At 39.2% G+C, this 18,533-nt stretch overlaps 1 protein-coding gene across 6 annotated transcripts in view; it reads left to right on the forward strand.

Annotated features, from left to right (window-relative positions):
* Positions 1-18,533, forward strand: part of MYO9A (myosin IXA) — a 169,899-nt gene that overhangs the window by 142,405 nt on the left and 8,961 nt on the right. For 5 of the 6 annotated variants that reach the window (XM_089671412.1, XM_089671411.1, XM_089671413.1 and 2 more), the window contains 14 exons: positions 3,657-3,741; positions 4,078-4,248; positions 5,867-5,979; positions 6,300-6,424; positions 7,048-7,259; positions 8,887-9,003; positions 10,754-10,945; positions 11,040-11,087; positions 11,294-11,405; positions 11,805-11,866; positions 12,018-12,210; positions 17,415-17,543; positions 17,795-17,900; positions 18,034-18,165. In XM_089671412.1, coding sequence (XP_089527538.1) covers positions 3,657-3,741; positions 4,078-4,248; positions 5,867-5,979; positions 6,300-6,424; positions 7,048-7,259; positions 8,887-9,003; positions 10,754-10,945; positions 11,040-11,087; positions 11,294-11,405; positions 11,805-11,866; positions 12,018-12,210; positions 17,415-17,543; positions 17,795-17,900; positions 18,034-18,165 — 1,797 coding nt within the window. The remainder of the gene's footprint in view (positions 1-3,656; positions 3,742-4,077; positions 4,249-5,866; positions 5,980-6,299; positions 6,425-7,047; positions 7,260-8,886; positions 9,004-10,753; positions 10,946-11,039; positions 11,088-11,293; positions 11,406-11,804; positions 11,867-12,017; positions 12,211-17,414; positions 17,544-17,794; positions 17,901-18,033; positions 18,166-18,533) is intronic. The other variant, XM_089671415.1, reaches the window with a different exon arrangement.

Consider the following 18,533-nt stretch of genomic DNA (forward strand, 5'->3'; position numbering starts at 1 on the left):
ACACCAGTCACCGCCGGGACTGTCCAGACCCCATTGAACCGCAACCCCCACTCCAGCCTGGGCTTCCCTCTGGTCAAATCTGGAAGGGAAGGCATTCCACTTTTCACAATATTGGCGGGCGCCTAGAGCTCACACTGCTCATGCAGCCATGTTCAGGCCCCTCTCCCCAGCGGAGCAAACGTTCTAAAAAAAAAAAAAAAAAAAAAAGGATTGTACAGGATTTATATAGTGCCAACAGTTTGTGCAGCTCTTTAGGACTCGTTAACATGCACGTTGATTATGAAGAACGACGCAACACTCATTACCATGCCTACAGCCTTTGAAGTGTTTTTGGAGCGTTTTTGTTGGGAGTTGCTTGCACTGGAAGTGATGTAAAGGAAATGATCTACAGAGGCGCAGTTAGGTTTTGGTGTGATAGCAGAAATTTTTGTGAATTCTCTGCAAGATGAATTTGTAAACTTTGATCTCTTTGACACTTGGCTTGGTCCAGCTCAAGATGATCATGGAAAGAATGGTCCAGTCAAAAAGAGGAGGGTGTTGCACTGGTATTAGTATTGCCGGCACTGATGCTTGCATCAACACAGTTTTTTCGCCGTCAAAAATGCTCAAAGTCTTTTCTCCTGCTTGGCACTGTCAGTATTTTTGACTGGCTTGATGCTTTTGCCTGCACACAGAAGCAAATGGTTTTTCGAAATAGCTGCTTTGTACAAGCAGGAAGTGGTTTGAGCTGCTCTGTCCTAGTTCTCTTCCCAGTGCATTCTGGGATACAAGTACCTCCACTGCCTTTCCCTTAGCGCCTAGCCACCACTTCATCAGTGCTTGATTAACATTCTGTAAATGCTATAGATGCCATTAAAGCACGGTTCTTGCTTCTTAACATTGAAATTAATGGAGGAGGCTGATAAATGCCAATGCCACATTCACAACACAACACCTACACACCTGTGTGTACTGCACTGTGTGGTGCCAATTGTAACATTCATGGTAGGCATTGAAGGGTGGTTATGAGGCTTTAAAAACACTGCTCAAATGCTGCTTAAACATATGTGATGCACATGTGAGCGAGCCCTTATAATTGCTCCGACCTCTCCTTGTGTTGGAATAATGCTGTGTAGTCTTACGATAGTCCTTTTAATATAAGAAGTAGATTATAGGTCACTACCAACAATGGTTTTGGTTTGTGTTCTGTGCAGGGAAGCAAAGATGAAAGTCATTTATTTTATTTATTTATTTATTTTATTTTTTTTGCAAAATGTATTTCTTTTGTTTACACCATTTTATTGCACTCCCTTTATTCGTCTGAAAAATGCATTCTTAGGGCTCATGTACACGGGGCGTTTGGAAAACTCTTCTGACCACTGAAAACTGACTGCTAGAAAACGTAGGTTAAAAAACGTCAGATTATTATTATACAGGATTTATATAGCGTCAACAGTTTGTTCAGCGCTTTACAATATAAAGGGAGACAATACTGCAACAATACAGTTCAATACAAGAGGGAAAGTAGGGCCCTGCTGCTTGTAGCCGCCTTTTGCATACCGCGTTTATGCGCGTTTACGTTTAGAAGCGTTTTTAAAAGATAACCTCAGGAGACCCTCCCAAATGCCCAGAATGCACTGAAAAATAGTAAATTAACTATTTCAGACATTTTGAGAGAAATAGAGCAGAAGCAGAGAGAGCAGTATGTGTTGGGATGACCTGTCTTTTCTGGTTGTATTCACTATGGATCCCAACATGAGCATAATGCAGCACGTCCTACCATTTCTTTCCTTCATGCGAAACCTGGAACTGACTGTACTGGTGTACTGGGTCCATTTGAATACATGGAAAACACTTTGCATGCATTTTTGATGAAAAAAGGCTCTAGACAGCATCTGGATATGGACCTGTCAAAAAACGCGTCTAAACACAAACGCTTATAAACGCAGTTAATCACATTTACAAGTGTTTGGCGTTTGAAATGCCGGTAAAATTACTCCTGAACGCAATTTTGATGTGTTCAAAAAAACGTCTGTAAACTCAACTGCCTGTAAACGACTATGTGTACATGGACACTTAGGAAAACATAAAGGAGAGTTCAGGGGCTGCTGAAAAAAACGCTCAACAGCTCCTAAACGTCAGTTTAGCAGCTGCAGTGTACATGAGCCCTTAGGCTTTGCTTGTTATGCTGGCCATACAAAACTCGAATTTCAGCCATTTCCTGCTGCATAAAACAAAATTCAAGTTGTGGGTGGCCCTATCGGAATCGCCCATCTTGGCAAACTTTGATCTGGTAATTTTTGGCTGAGCAGTGACTGCAGCCAATCAATTCAATCAAAGTTCAGGTATGCTTATATCCGCAGGAGCAGCAACTGTTAGAATACAATAGCCAGCAGGGGACATTCTTCTACCAGCTTGGATGGGGGAATCTATTGATTTCTCACCCAGCCCCGTGGCTAGCCTTAGGTCTTATTCACACTTGTGATTAGGAGCAGACTGAAAATTCTAATGGAGATTAAACGGATATATGTGAACAGATGCTCTATACAAAGCAATAAGAAGCTGACAGCTCCCATACCCAATCATGGCTGTTTGCGTGCTGTGGGCACTGTCAGGTTTTTGTATAGAGAACATTTGTCCCAAGGTTAAAACAAGCATGTGTCCAAATAGAGATAAAGTAGCTTAACAAACTGTAAATGCACAACCGTTATGGAAATTAAAGAGAATGACTGCATACATTTCTGGACCCTTGAGAGATGTGATTGCTCAACACGTGCCTGCCCCTTTTGGTTATTTTATCCGCTTGTACTTAAAGGACGACATTTTGCGTTTTGTGCTGTCTTCTTTAGGCTGCATCAATAAACACTCACAAACATGTGGTAGACAGCTGTATTTATGACATAGAAAAGAAAAAGCTGTGAGCATTCAGTTCTAGGAATGCACGCCACATTTATCCTACATGGGCCATTCCTAATCGTTTTTGTTGGTATTGCCTGTAATAAGGAATTCTCCACCGTATTTCAAATTCATTGTCCTACAAAGATATAAAATATTGGTATAGGCATACCTTAACCAGCAACCACTAATAAGTACAGAAGAAGTGACACCACCAGCGAGTGACTTATTCCACAAGCTAAAGACTGAGTTTAAGTTAGCAGATATATTTTTTTAGGCCATGGCCTAAAAAATTTAAAGTAACTAACTTCTCCGTGTTATTCTTTTCTTTAAGATATGCTATAAAAGGCTTGGGTCACATAGCTTTAACCATAAATGGGTACTTCTCTTATTTGCTTCCTTTTGGTCTCCAAATTTTGCCATTTAAAGCTTGTTATGTCTGTTCGATATACCTGTTGATACCGCCAGAAATCCTGTGAGCTGATAACTTTCTGTTCTGTCTGTCATTATTAACTTTTATAGGTTAGCATTGTTCCCAGCTTTCATCTGTGAACTATAAAACACATACTGTATTTTATGGTGAAGAGGAGAGGAAGGGGGTAGTATGTAGTCCTAAAACACTTCCTGTCCTAAAGTGACAAAGCTGTTTCTTCATAGATCTAGTACAGTGAGTGAGCACTATCATTTGTGGATAGAACGTATGTTACTGGTAAGGTTACCAGGTGAAAATAAAGGATCTATATTTTGTTTTTTTTTGCTGACTTCGTATTATCCTATTGTAGCAACTCCACTGTTCAACCTCACCGAATTGGACGCAGCGATCCAGTAAAGAGATTGGATGCAACAGAACCATCTGGAGTCAGTGAGGTGAGTGCTAGCTTTGTTAACAGGCGGTAAACCTAAGAAAATGCTCTTTTCAGTATCTCTAGGACAGTTCACCATATCTACATATACAGATCACCCAGCGTTCCCAGATCAATCATCTAGTCCGTTTTTTTTTTTTTTGTTTTTTTTTGTGGTTTGCTTTTAATGTAGGTGTCCTCTTTGTTGTTTCCACATTTCTCAGTTTTATGGGTTTTTTTGTGTATTTGTTCTTGTGTGTTTCCTCATGTCTGTTCTGTTTATGGTGTGGATTATCTTTTTGCATCATGTAATTTTTGTTTTATTTTTCGTCCCCCATGTCCTTTGTCATTTGTCTGTCAGGCCCCACACAGACGAAAAGCTCGCATGGCGCGAACTCGCTCAGATTTTATGACTAGAGGGGGGGCAGACTCTGAGGAGGATTCAGATGAACAGGGGGAGCCGAACCCCTCCTCCAATCCTAATGAGGAGGCAGGCAGACAGGTCCCGGCTTGTCACAGCGACTCTGAAATGGTAAATCCAGAAAAAGCTGTAGTATGAATCACTTACACCAATTGGTACAGGTGACACATTACCATTTCTTTTTGGACAGGGTTAAATCTTTTGTTCTTCTCGTATGAAGAATGCGTCACATATCATACCTTTTGCTCTGCCACATGCTTATTCCACATCTAGCTTTTAGTTTCACGTGTTAGAGCTGTTGCTGCTTATATCTCTGGCTTAGTGCACATTAATCGGACCATTTGAATCTTTCCAAGATTATAAAATCTACTTTATATTTCATAATCATCTGTAGCACCAATCCCTGCATCATATGTCCTAATCCTTTAACTTTTGGACATTGTACTTTCTTCTTGTGCCAGTGTATGTACCTCTCTCATTGTATGCAGATATCATGTTCTTCCACCATAGAATCTGCAATTCTTAACTGTAATCTCTGTATAGATTTTCCTATTGCAATAAAGCAAACCTTTCACACTTAGGCACAGATGTCTCTGTTGTCTCCTGGTGAACAGTCCATTTGTGTATTCGTGGCTTCTCTGTTTTGTTCTTTTTTATAAGTCTTTCTCTAATAGCATGGACCACCAATGTCTTGAAGATCTTTGTCACGACAGCACTGTTTCCACCAACTGTACAGCTTTTGGCATGCTAGAGGAAAACCAATATGACCTCCTGAAGAGAAAGTTGTGGTTTCGATTGGGAACTAACACATTTTTCTTCCTTTTTAGCAATGCAAGCATTGTCAAAGGCTCACAGCTTACCTTGTACAACTAATTAATATTTGTTGCAGTTCCAGAAGAGCGAGTCTCTACAAATGACTACCACTGAGGACAGTAAAGGCAATTGTCATTTTATATTAAGGGTTCATGCACAGGCACGCAGTGTACATTCGAGTGTAATTCTCTGCCAGGGAGACATGGGTGCTGTGTACAGCCCACTGCCAGCAGCCTGTCTAAATCAATGAAAGTGGCTGTACACAGACATACGCACATCAGAGTGCTACTTACGCATGTGGACATATGAACTGCCCCAAATAGAAACAGGCTGTGCTACACCAGTGACTCCCAGACAAAGAATTGCTCCCTGGTGTCGCTGTGTGGATCTCTTACAGCCGTGCACATGATCCCCAAGGGTTTTCAAACCATCTGTAGATTTCCCTTCATGTTTTCCACATTCTATTTAAGTTCAAGTCTTCCCCTGACAAATAATTATATGGTACAAATTACCGAACTATTTCCCCTGTTCTGGGGTTGGTGCTTTCATGATGCAGTACAAGGCCTTATATCTGAAACAAAACTCACCAGTAACAATAAAAAATAACTAGGTGAAAAAATGATAATTATGTAATGGATTAGTGCCATTTTTAACCAGAATTTTACTTAATATGAATATATTTAACAACGTCTATTATTAATTACTGTGATAGCTTGCATTTTCTGTTTTATATAATAATTTGGAAAAAGTACATACAATCATATTTGGGTTCAATGTAGAGCTTACTGGTAGAAGATTAAATTGATATTTTCATTTCATACTGTTTATTGGAACTTTGTTGTGGTGTATTGTCAAGGTATCCATGTCATTTTGGTTGTTTACATGCAAAGTGAGGTAACTGAATATTGTCTTTTAGATGTTACAGAAAGTTCAGGCGGGGGAGAGGCCCAGCAAGCTCCAGAAGGCTGTTTCCCAAGGAGAGATGTCACGTTTCATACCTCCACATAGAGCTGCAGAGCCAGACGTGCGGTGAGACATTTCTTCTGTGTTTGGTACATGGAGGCACCTCCACCCTCCACGACTCCTATTGAAGAAACGATATGTTTACAGTATATATATTTTGAGTCCATCCATTGAAACCAGTGATTCTCATTCATAAAAACCTTATATTTGATGCTATTGCTGCAGTACCAAATTTCTTAATTGAAAGTGTTAGGCATAAATAAATGTATTGAATGCAGTGTACAACCCCAGGGTGAACCATGCACATCACTACATAAAGCGATCCCAAATAGGATTTTCAGTTTCCCTCTCTTCAGAAATATTGATTCAATTATTTGTCATGTTAGTCCTCAGAGAGGGAAGATTCGCTTCTGGGGGAAGACGAAAGCAGCAGAGAAGTTGACTCCTCAATCAGAGATTCTGGAGATGGACACTGAGCCTACAGGGAAAGAGGGTACCCATTTCATGGATGGTGAGTGTAATAAAATTCTAGCAAATACATTTCAGTTTGGATGTTCCTCATTGTATTTGTTAAACCTGTGTACCCTAGAGCAGTGGTCTCTAAACTGCTGTCTGGGGGTAGATGTAGCCTTTTGCTTGCTTTTACCTTGGGGCATTATTCCTCTCACTGTTACAAGGCAATATTGCTCCCTTTGACACCAACAACGGAATAATTCCTGTCACTGATACCAACAAAAGGGCACTATTCCTACCAATGACCCCAACAATAGGGCAGTATTTCTCCCACTGACACCAACGGCAGAGCAGTCTTCTTTCCACTGACACCAATGATGGGGCACTATTCCTTCCCCTAACACCAATGGGGCAATATTCCTCCCACGAATACCAATGATGGGTTATTGTTTACTCCCATTGACACCAGAGCATTTTCTACTCTCAATGGCCACAATCTGGCCCCCTCAAAGTCTGAAGAACAGTAAACTGGCCCTTTCTTTAGAAAGTTTGGAGACTCTTGTCCTAGAGAATTGTTTCCTTAAAGTGGAACTGTGGCCAGTGATAGCATTCTTTTAAAGTTTTAAAGCCTCAATTAACACACTTGTCTATCATTTTTGCTTCTTGCTCTTTTGTGAACAGTGGAATCAGGATTGTGGCTTGTTCCTCGCAGTCCAGATCTCAGCCGAGGACGTGAAAAAGAAAACAAAGACCCCTCTCCAAAGGTACAACGCAGGAAGAGTCTGAAGATCAGTAGTACTACTCTGGAACCTGCACAGTGGCAGAATGAACGAGCACAAATCATTTGCAGTGCCAGTGACTTGAAGTGTATGGATGAATTTCTGCAAAAAAAGGTGAAATATCTTTGTTACTACAGGGTCGTGTTTTTCAATTGTTTTGTGTTCATTTTTTATTGTGATGTTAGTATAGCTGGTAACCACTTGAGTCCACTGGCTTTGTAAACTACTCTAACGTTGTATACGTTTTTTTTTCGGGGCAGATAGGGCTCTAATGTAGTAGCAAATTTGGATACATGCTTTTTATTAAATAGTAAATACAAATAGAAAATAAAAGTATTTTCTGTCATTTTTGCCAATGCAACATTTAATTAATTTGCACAAAATAAAATTAACAGAGTCTGCTGATTAAAATGATATCATGTTAGTGCAACTTTTATGTAACGTAGCAATATGGTAACTCTCAAAATGGATGTATGCACTTTACTGTAGAAGAATTTGTTTCCCTTTCAATGCCATTGCAGAAAAATGGTTTGTGTAAATTAGTGGTGCACCAGAAAATTCTGTTACCGAAAACCGAAAATTCAAAATGCACTTGGCCGAAAACCGAAACCAAAATGCGTAGTTTTTAAAAATGAGTATATATTTTTTGGGAAAAAAATACACTGATTAAAAAAAAACCATCTATACCCAAATTTATTTGTAAAATATGAAAGAGGATGTTACAGCGAGTAATTGGATACCCAACATGTCATGCTTTAAAATTGTGCACGCTCGTGTAACGGCGTGAAAATGCGATACTTAAAAATCTCCATGGGTGATGCTTTAAAAATTTCTACAAGTTAGAAGTATAACGTTACAGAGGAGGTCTAGTGCAAGAATTATTTCTCTTGCTCTGACGTTCATGGCCATACCTCACGTGTGTGATTTGAACACCGTTTACATATGTGGGCATGGCCTACGTGTGCTAGCACATGTAACTTTTTTTTTTTTTATGTATTTAATGGTTTTTTGTTTTGTTTTGTTTTTTTTGTTTTTGCACTGTCCCTTTAAAAAAAATTTTAATCACTTTTATTCTTATCACAAGAAATGCATGCATCCTTTGTGATAGAAATACATAGTGACAGGTCCTCTTTATGTAGGGATATGGAGTCAATAAGACCCCACATCTCTCCTCTACAATTTAAAGCATTGTATCAAAAAAAAGCATTGATCTAGTGCTCTAAATAAAAAAAAAAATGGCCGGAATGGGAAGTGACATCTCTCTGGTCCTCCAAGGGCATAGAGATGATTGGCGGTTATCTTTCCTGCACTTATCTCTATGCCCAGCACCGGGATCAATGGTTTATCAGGTAAGGCTGTGAACTACGGGGTGGCGGCGAGGAGTGGGGGAATTTCGGCCCTTGTATTGGTTCTTTTTTTTTTCATTGTTACAAATACAATGAGGAACATCCAAACTGAAATGTATTTGCTAGAATTTTATTACACTCACCATCCATGAAATGGGTACCCTCTTTCCCTGTAGGCTCAGACTGCCTGGTCTGATCCGCCCACTGTGCTTCATAGTAATGTTGGGGGGTTCTGCAGTCCTGATGTATCTGGGAAGTTAGCATTTGGTTGAAACACTGATATACATTCAAAGTTAAGAGGCTAGCATGCATTTTCCTTCTAATTCCAGAGATTGTATACCAGGGCAGCTTGCAGATTTCTTTATTGTAGTTAAATGTATTCCTCCCATTTTTAGATTAACGATCTGGATTCTGAAGATGGAAAGAAGGATTCTTTTGTGGACGTTCTCTTCAAAAGAGCTCTGAAGGAATTCCGACAGAATATTTTCAGCCTGTATTCAACCACACTCATGGTAGTTTTTTTTTTTTTTTTTTTTTTTTTTTTTTACAAGAACGTTTTAATATATTTTACATTTAACATAAGGTCAAATTCTCTGGAATTCATAGAGTGTTGTAGACACACTTTAGAATTCCCGATCTCATCTGCATAACTAGTGTCAGTGTGGGCAACAGATTCATGTATCTGTCAGAAAAAGATCTGTTGCATTGAGGGGTGTGGCGGCACAGAGATTGGAGTGTCCATACCAAGGACACTCTATCCCCAATGTAGGTGTAGCTCCTTGCAAGCAAGGACACTATAGAGTACCTGGCCATGGCCATATTGTACACTGTTGTCAGCAGCATCCCTGCCCCTTTGTTTACTTTCAGCTGTCAACTGGGGAATCTTCCAGTTGGCAGTTGAATGGTGCTGAAATGCGTTACTAGTTGGTAGAACGCCAGCAGCTACCAGCATTTTTAACTAATGTGCTTGAAGCTGTAACGTTGACAGTTTTCAGCACAAATGCAATACTCTGAGCCCTGTAGCATCTCTGTACAGCAGTTCAAAATTGGTTGGTCTTAATTACTGCCAGTTTGCTCATCTGTGAACTGGCGGTACTTTTTTGGGGTTTTTTTTATCTGTCACAGCCATAGCAGATAGATTCTAAAATTGGTGATAGTAAAATTGTTTGAATCTGGCACATGTGTTGGTAATGGTACCAAAACTGACATACAGCTTTCATGAATTAGGCTCAGGCTATGTTAAAGGGTACATGCTGCCAAAAAAAGTCTCCTTATTGCTCTACTGAATTCCCCCATTGTGTCTATGTGATTCCACAGTGCCTTAAATGTTGTCACAATGATGATTGTGACTGCTGTATTTTATCCAAAAATAATCAACATAATCTAGTTCTTTTAAAATCTTATTGTCAATTATATGCATAATATCATGTCTGAAGGTATTTTCACTTAAAGTATCAATTTAAGTTAAAAGCTATTTAAGCAGAAGATCTATTTTTATCAGTAAAACCATGCAAAGTCCAATGAAGTTGGAAATCAGATTTCTATCTCAGCTGTTTGCATATACAGTATGGTATATGATTTCAGTTATGGATTATTGAGGACAGTGCTCTTTACATATTGATTTATACCATTGGTGGTCAACTTGAAAATTATACAGAGCAGCCCCCAACACTTCCAGAGGGCTGCACAATAGCAGCACATTTTTGCACCTCAAAGCCCAAACATTTTGGTGCTACTTTTTTTTGCAGCGTATTGTGGTGCACACTGAAGAAGTTGAAGTATAATAACCCCCAACATTGCTGTCAGTGCACCCAGTAATAACTTCCTTCATCGATACCAGTGAGTGCACCAACGCCAGCAGTCGAAATAATAGCCCCCAACTTTGGTGTTGGCACTATTCTTTCCCCCTCATTGCTGGTTATTAGCAGTGGAATTGGATCCCCCTGCATTGATGGTCAGTGGCAGTGAAATATCTTCACCCACTGTACAATCTTTTTCTCAGTTGTGGAGATGACTCTGCCCACAGTACAGTCTTCCTTTCAGTTGCGGGTGCTGGAACACAGAGAGCTTTCTGGCACCCCGATGTCACGCTATCTATATGCACCATAATAGGACGTGGATCGGATAAAGAGGGACTGCGGGCCTTTTTTGGGGCACAAGGGATCTGTACAATTGTGTGTAATTTTCTACTTTTTATGACCATCTTGATTCCTTGTAGGTATACGTATATGTATATAAATGTAATTGTGTGACCTGTAACAGGGAGAAGATGGAAAGAGTATCCGATACAGGGATCTAGGGGCCCTGTTTGAGCAGATCCTCGATAAAACCATGAAACAGCATCAGCCACGGAGCTGGAGTGAATCACCAGTGAAAGTTTGGATCAATACATTCAAGGTTTTCCTGGATGAATTTGTCACCGAATATAAACCACTGAATTATACTCCAGGAAAGGTAATTGTAAGCACCCGACCTACAGCAGTAAGCCCTTTATGATAGGATATATTTTGTATTGAAATGACAATTATGCTGTGTTTTTCATTTTAAGGTTCAAAAGACAGAACGGAAAAAAAGAAGGAAAAAAGAATCCGATATTGTAAGTTTATAAAAATCATCTTGTCAGTTTTACCGATCCGTCTCTTTTAATTGATTAGCCTGCTTTTTACTTTATTTTAAAAATCACTCGTTCGTGTCATCTTTTGTATCATTTGTATTCTTAAAACCAATGCCTGTCAGTGTTTATCATCTCCTGTGGTGTCTTTTTATTACCACTTTTTACCCATTTTTCTCCCTGTATTTTAGTTAGAGGAGCACAATGGCCATATATTTAAAGCCACTCAGTACAACATTCCCACATACTGCGAGTACTGCTCTTCACTTATCTGGATCATGGACCGAGCAGCTGTTTGTAAATGTAAGAATGCATGAAATACTTTAATTAAATTTACAGATGCACTTGTCATAACTCAATATGAGCTCATGTCAGAAATGCATATGCTGTTTTATAGTCTTTTTCAGGTGTAAGGGGGGGTTAGTAAAATAAATATGAAATGTAGAAGTGTAAACACAGCTACTCCCTTCTTTCAAATTTATAAATCTGCTGCACTGTTTTTCAGCATTAAAATTCCTGCTGAAAAAGTTAAAATATAAGAGACATAAGCCAATGTGTCAGACTCTCCAATCTAGGTGAACTGTTTATTAAAATTAATGTTGTATAAAAATCCCTTTTATATTTCCATAGTATAGACTGGTATATAGAATGCTTAAATGTCAATACCTGTTTGCTAATTACTACCTTGGTACTGTTTCTCAGTGTGTAGATTTGCCTGCCACAAGAAGTGCTGCTCACAGATCACTACTACATGCAGTAAAAAGGTAGATTCATTGTTTACCATGAGACTTCCATATATTGTAATGCACTTTGATAGCAATGTGTTGCCTATAAGTATTTCTGTCTTTATACAAATATTAATCTTTACAATGTTACTCTCTTGATTGATTTCTTCTTCTTTTCTGCTATTTTTAGTATGACAATGAACTGTCCCCCCGCCACTTTGGGATAGAATTGTCACGTCTTACCAATGAGGACCGCTTGGTTCCTGTGCTGCTGGAGAAACTCATCAACTACATTGAGATGCATGGCTTGTATACAGAAGGAATATACAGAAAACCAGGATCCACCAACAAGATTCGGGAACTTAGACAGAACCTGGACACAGGTGACACCGTGGCTCCTCTCTTCTCCCTTTCTAACTATGTTTCTACTATGAGTTCCATGCTATAGTTTGTAGGTGACATGTGCTTTTTGTTTAGCGTTCCTATGTCTCCTGGCTGTTAGGCCCCTTTCACACTAGTGGACCAATCGGTCTTTCAGTTTTTCAGGCAGACCCGATCAGTCCATCCATAGACTTCTATGGACCAGCGAGTGTCCACAATAGTCTGCTGACACCTGCCGACATCCCATCCGATCGGATGACAGTCAGGTGGAAACGGACAGGCGGTCCATTTCCATCTGACCGTCCCATTGAAATCAGCGGGCAGTGGAGAGATCCCCCGCTGAGCAGGAGGATCACACTGATAGATCCGCCCTGTCTGAAGGGTACCTTATTGGAAACTGCGTCTAACTTTGCTAGTGCTTATTATTAAAAGCATTTCAGAAGAATTAAATAAAAGCTTTAAATGTACAAAAATGAACTGTTGTAGATAGGATACCTGCTTCTGAGCTGCCACTATTTACCACTTCAATACAGGGCCACTTTTTACCCCCTTCCTGCCCAGGCCAATTTTCAGCTTTTGGCAATCTCAGTTTGGAAGACAATTGCGTGGCCATGCAACACTGTACCCAAACTAAATTTTTATAATTTTTTTTGCACAAATAGAGCTTTCTTTTGGGGGTATGTAATCACCACCGGGTTTTTATTTTTTGCTAAATATATGAAAATAGACCGCAAATTTAAAGAAAAAACCCCAAATATTATTTTTTGTTATAAAATTTAGCAAACAAATAATTATTCTTCATAAATTTAGGCCAAAATTTATTCTGCTACTTTTCTTTGCTGAAAATAAGCCAAATTAGTGTATATTATTTCTTCTGTAGGAAAGTTAGAGTCCACAAATTATGGTATATATCTGAAAATTGATCAATCATGATGTACTGATGGCACTGATCTCATTTCTTGAGGCCCAAAAATGTCAGGACAGGACAGATATCCCCCAAATTAGAAAGTAGACAGTCTGCGGTATTTAGTAAGAGAAATGGCAAGTTTTTTGAAGTTGTAATTTTTGTCCTAATTTTTTGGAAAATGAATAAATAAAAAAAAATCACAATTTTTTTTTATTTTTTTTATTACGTACTGTCATACTGTGGTGGTGATCAGGGACACTACTGGTGACTATGCGGGAAGAAATAAAATAAAAAATACACACACACACTCACTTTTCTCTGATTTTTTTTTAATTAAAATACTGTGTCCAGAGTAATATAATGTTACCATAGTAACCTTGTACTTCTCTGGGGAAGTGATCAGTTATTTGTTTTTCTTTTTTTTTTTTTTTTTTTTTTTTTACACATTGTGATTGCCTATAGCAGTGAATAGACAAGCATTTAACTGAATAAAATCTATTCATTCAGTGCTTTTTGTTGTGATTAGCTGTGATTGGCCACAGGTAATCCTATGACACAGATGGGCTGTGATTGGCCCAGTCTGTACATTTGATCACTGTGACCAATCACAGCTAACACAATTGTATACAATGGATGACATGAAAGAAAGCCATCCATTGTTTACAATTGTCATGTGACTTGCTGTGATTGGTCACAGCGTTCATAATTTACCAGCAACGGGCCAGTATATAGATCGGTCATTGACTGTGTCCTATGGACACAGCCAGTGACAGCTCTCGCTGAAGCATGGCCTCACAGGCGCAGGCAAGACAGCGATCCAGGAAGACATCATAGGACGCCCACCTGGATCGATGAGAGTCCTGCTCAGCTGTCATTCTCCTATAGGCTGGTTGGGAACTGGTTAAAAAATAATACTGTACTCCTGATAAATGTCGTTCAGAGAAAGTATTCAATATATTTATTTCATATTCCTTTGTTGTTTTCCACATTCACAAGCAGACTAACATGAGCGGATAATGCCAAGGTAATAGAGTAGAACAAACTAGACCGCTGCCAGGCATTCTTGAATTACTGCAGAACCTCTGGCAGTGTTTACTCCAACCCATTTGTTTATAGGTCATGTTGGTCCACTTGTAAATGTGGAAAAAATATAAATGTAACAAAAAATGAAATCCTATAATGAATAAATAAATTATATTCTACATTATTTTTATAGTTTTTTTTAACAGCTAGCAGGGGATCTTCCCCCCCAGCTGTCACAATTTTTTTTCTTTTTTTTTTTTAAATTTGGCCGTACGGGGCTTCGCCCACCCGGCCGCGTCACTTATTCACAGTATTCTGTGAATGGGAAGACTACAAGTTCAGACAGCCTTCGCAGCTGTTGGTTTGTAATTCTCAAGAAACTGCCACAGTGCTGTTGAGCACTGTGGTAGTTAATTTGTTTTTTTGTCAGTGTGTATCTGCTTGCCCATACAGTACGAGCACACAGATACAGTGACAGGTCTGCAAGAGTCCTGAGTGGCACTTGTGACCTGGTGCAATGCTTTCCAGGCTTCCAAAAGAAAAAATAGTAAATGTATATTTTATTACTTGCAAAAGGTGAACTTATCCTTTAAGGACACAGGATCAGATAGAAATCGGGGACAGATGCAGAATACTGCCTCCTAAAGGAGGAATTGGATGCTAGTAAACAAAAAAGCAGTTAGCTAGGTAAACTTCCTGCTCATTCCCAACATGCTTTAGTTTTACACTAGTGTTTTAGGATTAATTTTTTTTCTCTTCAGGGTTTAATTAATTTCACTAGACTTTTTTTTCTTTTCAACAAGGCTTTTTTACTTATATCAAGAATGTATCGTTCCGCTGCTGAGCTAATCCTCTGTGACACCTTGAAGGCAACACTCTGACTCCACTGGACATAACATTGTGGTGCCTGTCACTAAAGTTATGTGTAGGAACTGGGCTTTGCTTATGGCACTCTTCAGACACTTAGTGCACTAGTTTTTTTTTATCCACAGAGCACTTTACAGGCCTAGAGCCATGGCACAGCCTCTGACGTGACCCAATCTCTGATGACTCCCTTGGGGGAGTATGCCCATGGACTGGTACTAAGTTTTCTGGAATGTGACCTTTTTTTCACTGAGCACTGCATGGGGTGCTCTCCAGTCATATTATACTATGAGCTTGGTATGCTATTTCTTCTCCCTCCATTCTATTCTCTATTACCTCTCAAGGAAAGTGTTATTGCACTTAGGAGTGCATGCTCCACTAACTGCGGTGTTGTACATGCTCTCCACTCCCGATTCTTGCCTTTGCAGCATAAGGTAGTCTTCCCACAATTTCTGTCACCAAAGGTCATGTGGTTTTACCTCGGTTTGTTTGGGATTTTTTGCCACCTACTCTGACTCATTCAATTCCGGACATTTACATGTTGAATCATAAAAAGCAAGGGGAGCGGTCCCATGGGCCCCTCCAGTTCACAATCCACTAACAACTCCAGGGTTGTGTGCAGTGTGCTGTCCTCAAGCACCTGACACAGATTGCCTGGATTGTTGTCCCCTGCTTGAGTTCACACACTTGTTTTAAATCCTTGACTCACTCAGGTGTGACTCCCTTCTCTGTGTCATCCAGAGAGGAGTTCTTTATGTTAGCTATCTTGGTAGAGATTTTGTTCATAAAATCTGACTGCCTTCTCCTCCAGTCTTCACCTGACATTCCTGCTGCTGTGGCTGTGGGTGTACACTTTGAAGAGGAATCTTACAAATCCATTCTGGATGATTTTGTACCTGAGGAGCCTCAACCTGTTGATAATAGCTCCCAGGCTCAGTGATATCATATTGGTTCTTATTGATGCGATGCACACATGATTAAAAATGGAGCAAACTGCTGTTGTTACAAGCCTTTTTCCCCCTTAATGACAGTTATAAACCTTTCCTTATTTGTACCCGTGTAGTACAACAGTGAATTGCTCCTGTGAAGGTATTCTCTAATCCAAAATGTTTTTCTCAGCAGTAGCCTTTTGAGGAGACATTTCACCCACTGTAACTCTTCATTTCATGTCTTCATAAAACACTGTTTCTTTTAACCACTTTCCATCCAGCCCATATACATAAACGGCTGGATGGGAGTAGTGCAGGAGCTGGTGTCCTCAAAAAATTAGATTGGCCGTCAGTACCTCAGGATTGATCAATTTTCAGATATATCCCATAGTTTGTGAACTCTAAACCTTTCCTACAGACTAAATAATAAATACTAATTTGGGTTATTTTCACCAAAGACATGTAGCAGAATACATCTTGGCCTAAATTTATGAAGAATAATTATTTATTTTCAAACTTTTATAACAGACAAAGAAAAACATGGGTTTTTTTTCAAAATTTTCAGTCTTTTTTTGTTAATTTAGCAAAAAAGAAAAACCCCAGTGGAGATTAAATACCATCAAAAGAAAGCTCTAGTTGTGTGAACAAAACGATAAAATTTTAGTTTGGGTACAGTGTTGCATGAACTTGCAATTGTCATTCAAAGTGTGAGAAACCTGAAAATTGGCTTGGGCAGGAAGGGGGTAATAGTGCCCGGTATTGAAGTGGTTAAGGCACAGAGGCTCCACCTCTTTGTATTTATTATCTATTCCTACTTTTTTACAAAGTTGAAGCATGCTGATAGTGGGAGGGTTTATAACATTTTGGCTTGGGCTGTTTGTTTTCCAGTTTCTCCTGTAGTTGGCAGTATAACCCAGTATATTCATTCTGTATATTTTTTTTCATTAAAGATAAACTCTACTAGTGTCCTATTTTTTAAAGTGGGAATAAACTCCCTTTTTGCTTTTTACCTAGAGGTAAGCCTATAATAAGACTTATCTGTAGGTACCATAAATATCTCCTAAAAGTGTACGGTTTAAGAGATATTTAGCAGTGTAGCCACCAGTGATGTCACAGGCGTGTGTGCTCTGAAGGAATGGCATACCCGGGCCATTCCTTCAGAGCCCTGTGTTGTAAACAGTGACTCCCGTGCACATGTACAGAAGTGACATCATCAGGGCTCGATCATTCAAGCGGCCACAGCGAACAACACGGAAGAAGATCTGGTAAAGATGGATTCCCAGTCACCGGTGACAAGGTTCTGCTGGAGGGATCGTTTCACATGCAAGTCTGTCATAATGCATGTAGTGCATACTAATATATTATGACTACCATGCGGGGGGACCAGTTTTTTGTGGGGTTTTATCAGCAGTGATTTACTACTGCTTTAATACAATTCATTAAGCCACATTCTGATCTTTAGCCCCCCATTTTATCTTTTCAGATATTGATAGTGTTAATCTTGATGATTATAACATCCATGTGATTGCCAGCGTGTTCAAGCAGTGGTTAAGGGAACTTCCGAATCCGTTGATGACATTTGAACTGTATGAAGAGTTTCTCAGATCTATGGGTGAGTACTAACAAGTACTTGTAAGCTTGTTCTCTTTCTGTCTTGCAGTCACAATTTCCAGTGTCATGTTATACTTCTGTTCCAGTTTGTTTAGTTCTATATAACTGCCGCTTTTTTTCATTTGTCTGTTAAATGTAAAATGCATTTCTTTATAGAAAAGCTGTTTTGAACCTCCAAAGCTTTAAGCGACAGTTTAGTTTACTTGTATTTTTCCTCTTTCAGATATGTAATTTGCTTCCATTTTCTTGCAGGTCTTGGGGAAAGAAAAGAAAGTGTAAGGGGAGTCTATTCTGTTATCGATCAGTTATCTCGAACGCACCTTAGCACTTTGGAAAGACTTATCTTTCACCTTGTCAGGTATCTTACAATGTTCTATTGATTTCAGTGTGTATGATTTGCAAATATGACAATATAATTTCTTAGATGAATATAGTAAATGTATTTAAAGTGTACATTCATGGTAATATTGACTTGTTTTCTATATCTTTAGGATTGCCCAGCAGGAGGAGACTAATCGTATGTCTGCCAATGCATTGGCAATTGTGTTTGCCCCTTGTATTCTCCGTTGTCCGGATACCACAGACCCCTTGCAAAGTGTTCAGGACATTGGCAAGACCACAGCGTAAGGAATATAAACAGTAATTAAAAACATTGTGTTTCTTTAGAATTAACACTAATGACCTCTAGTCAAACCAAGCAACTCACTCAGTGTGTTGTATAACCTCTATTTCTTATCTTATTCTCTCCGTTATACTATATCATTTCAACGCACCATCCCCAAAAACTTTATTAGTCTGCAACAAGAACCTCTCTTGTTACACTATAGGGTCCATTTATTAAAGAGAAGAATGGGCTTACCTTGGCCATACTTCTGTTTAAACGAAAAAAAAAATGCACACACGTTTACCAAGCACAGTGGTATATTTTACAAATGTACTATTAAACTGGCTTTGACAGTCTGATGCCAGTGGAGCCCTATTTATATGAATG

This window comes from Staurois parvus, unplaced genomic scaffold (genome assembly GCF_062004578.1).
Source record: "Staurois parvus isolate SC_StPar_1 unplaced genomic scaffold, SC_StPar_1.0 ptg000105l, whole genome shotgun sequence".
NCBI lineage: Eukaryota > Metazoa > Chordata > Amphibia > Anura > Ranidae > Staurois > Staurois parvus.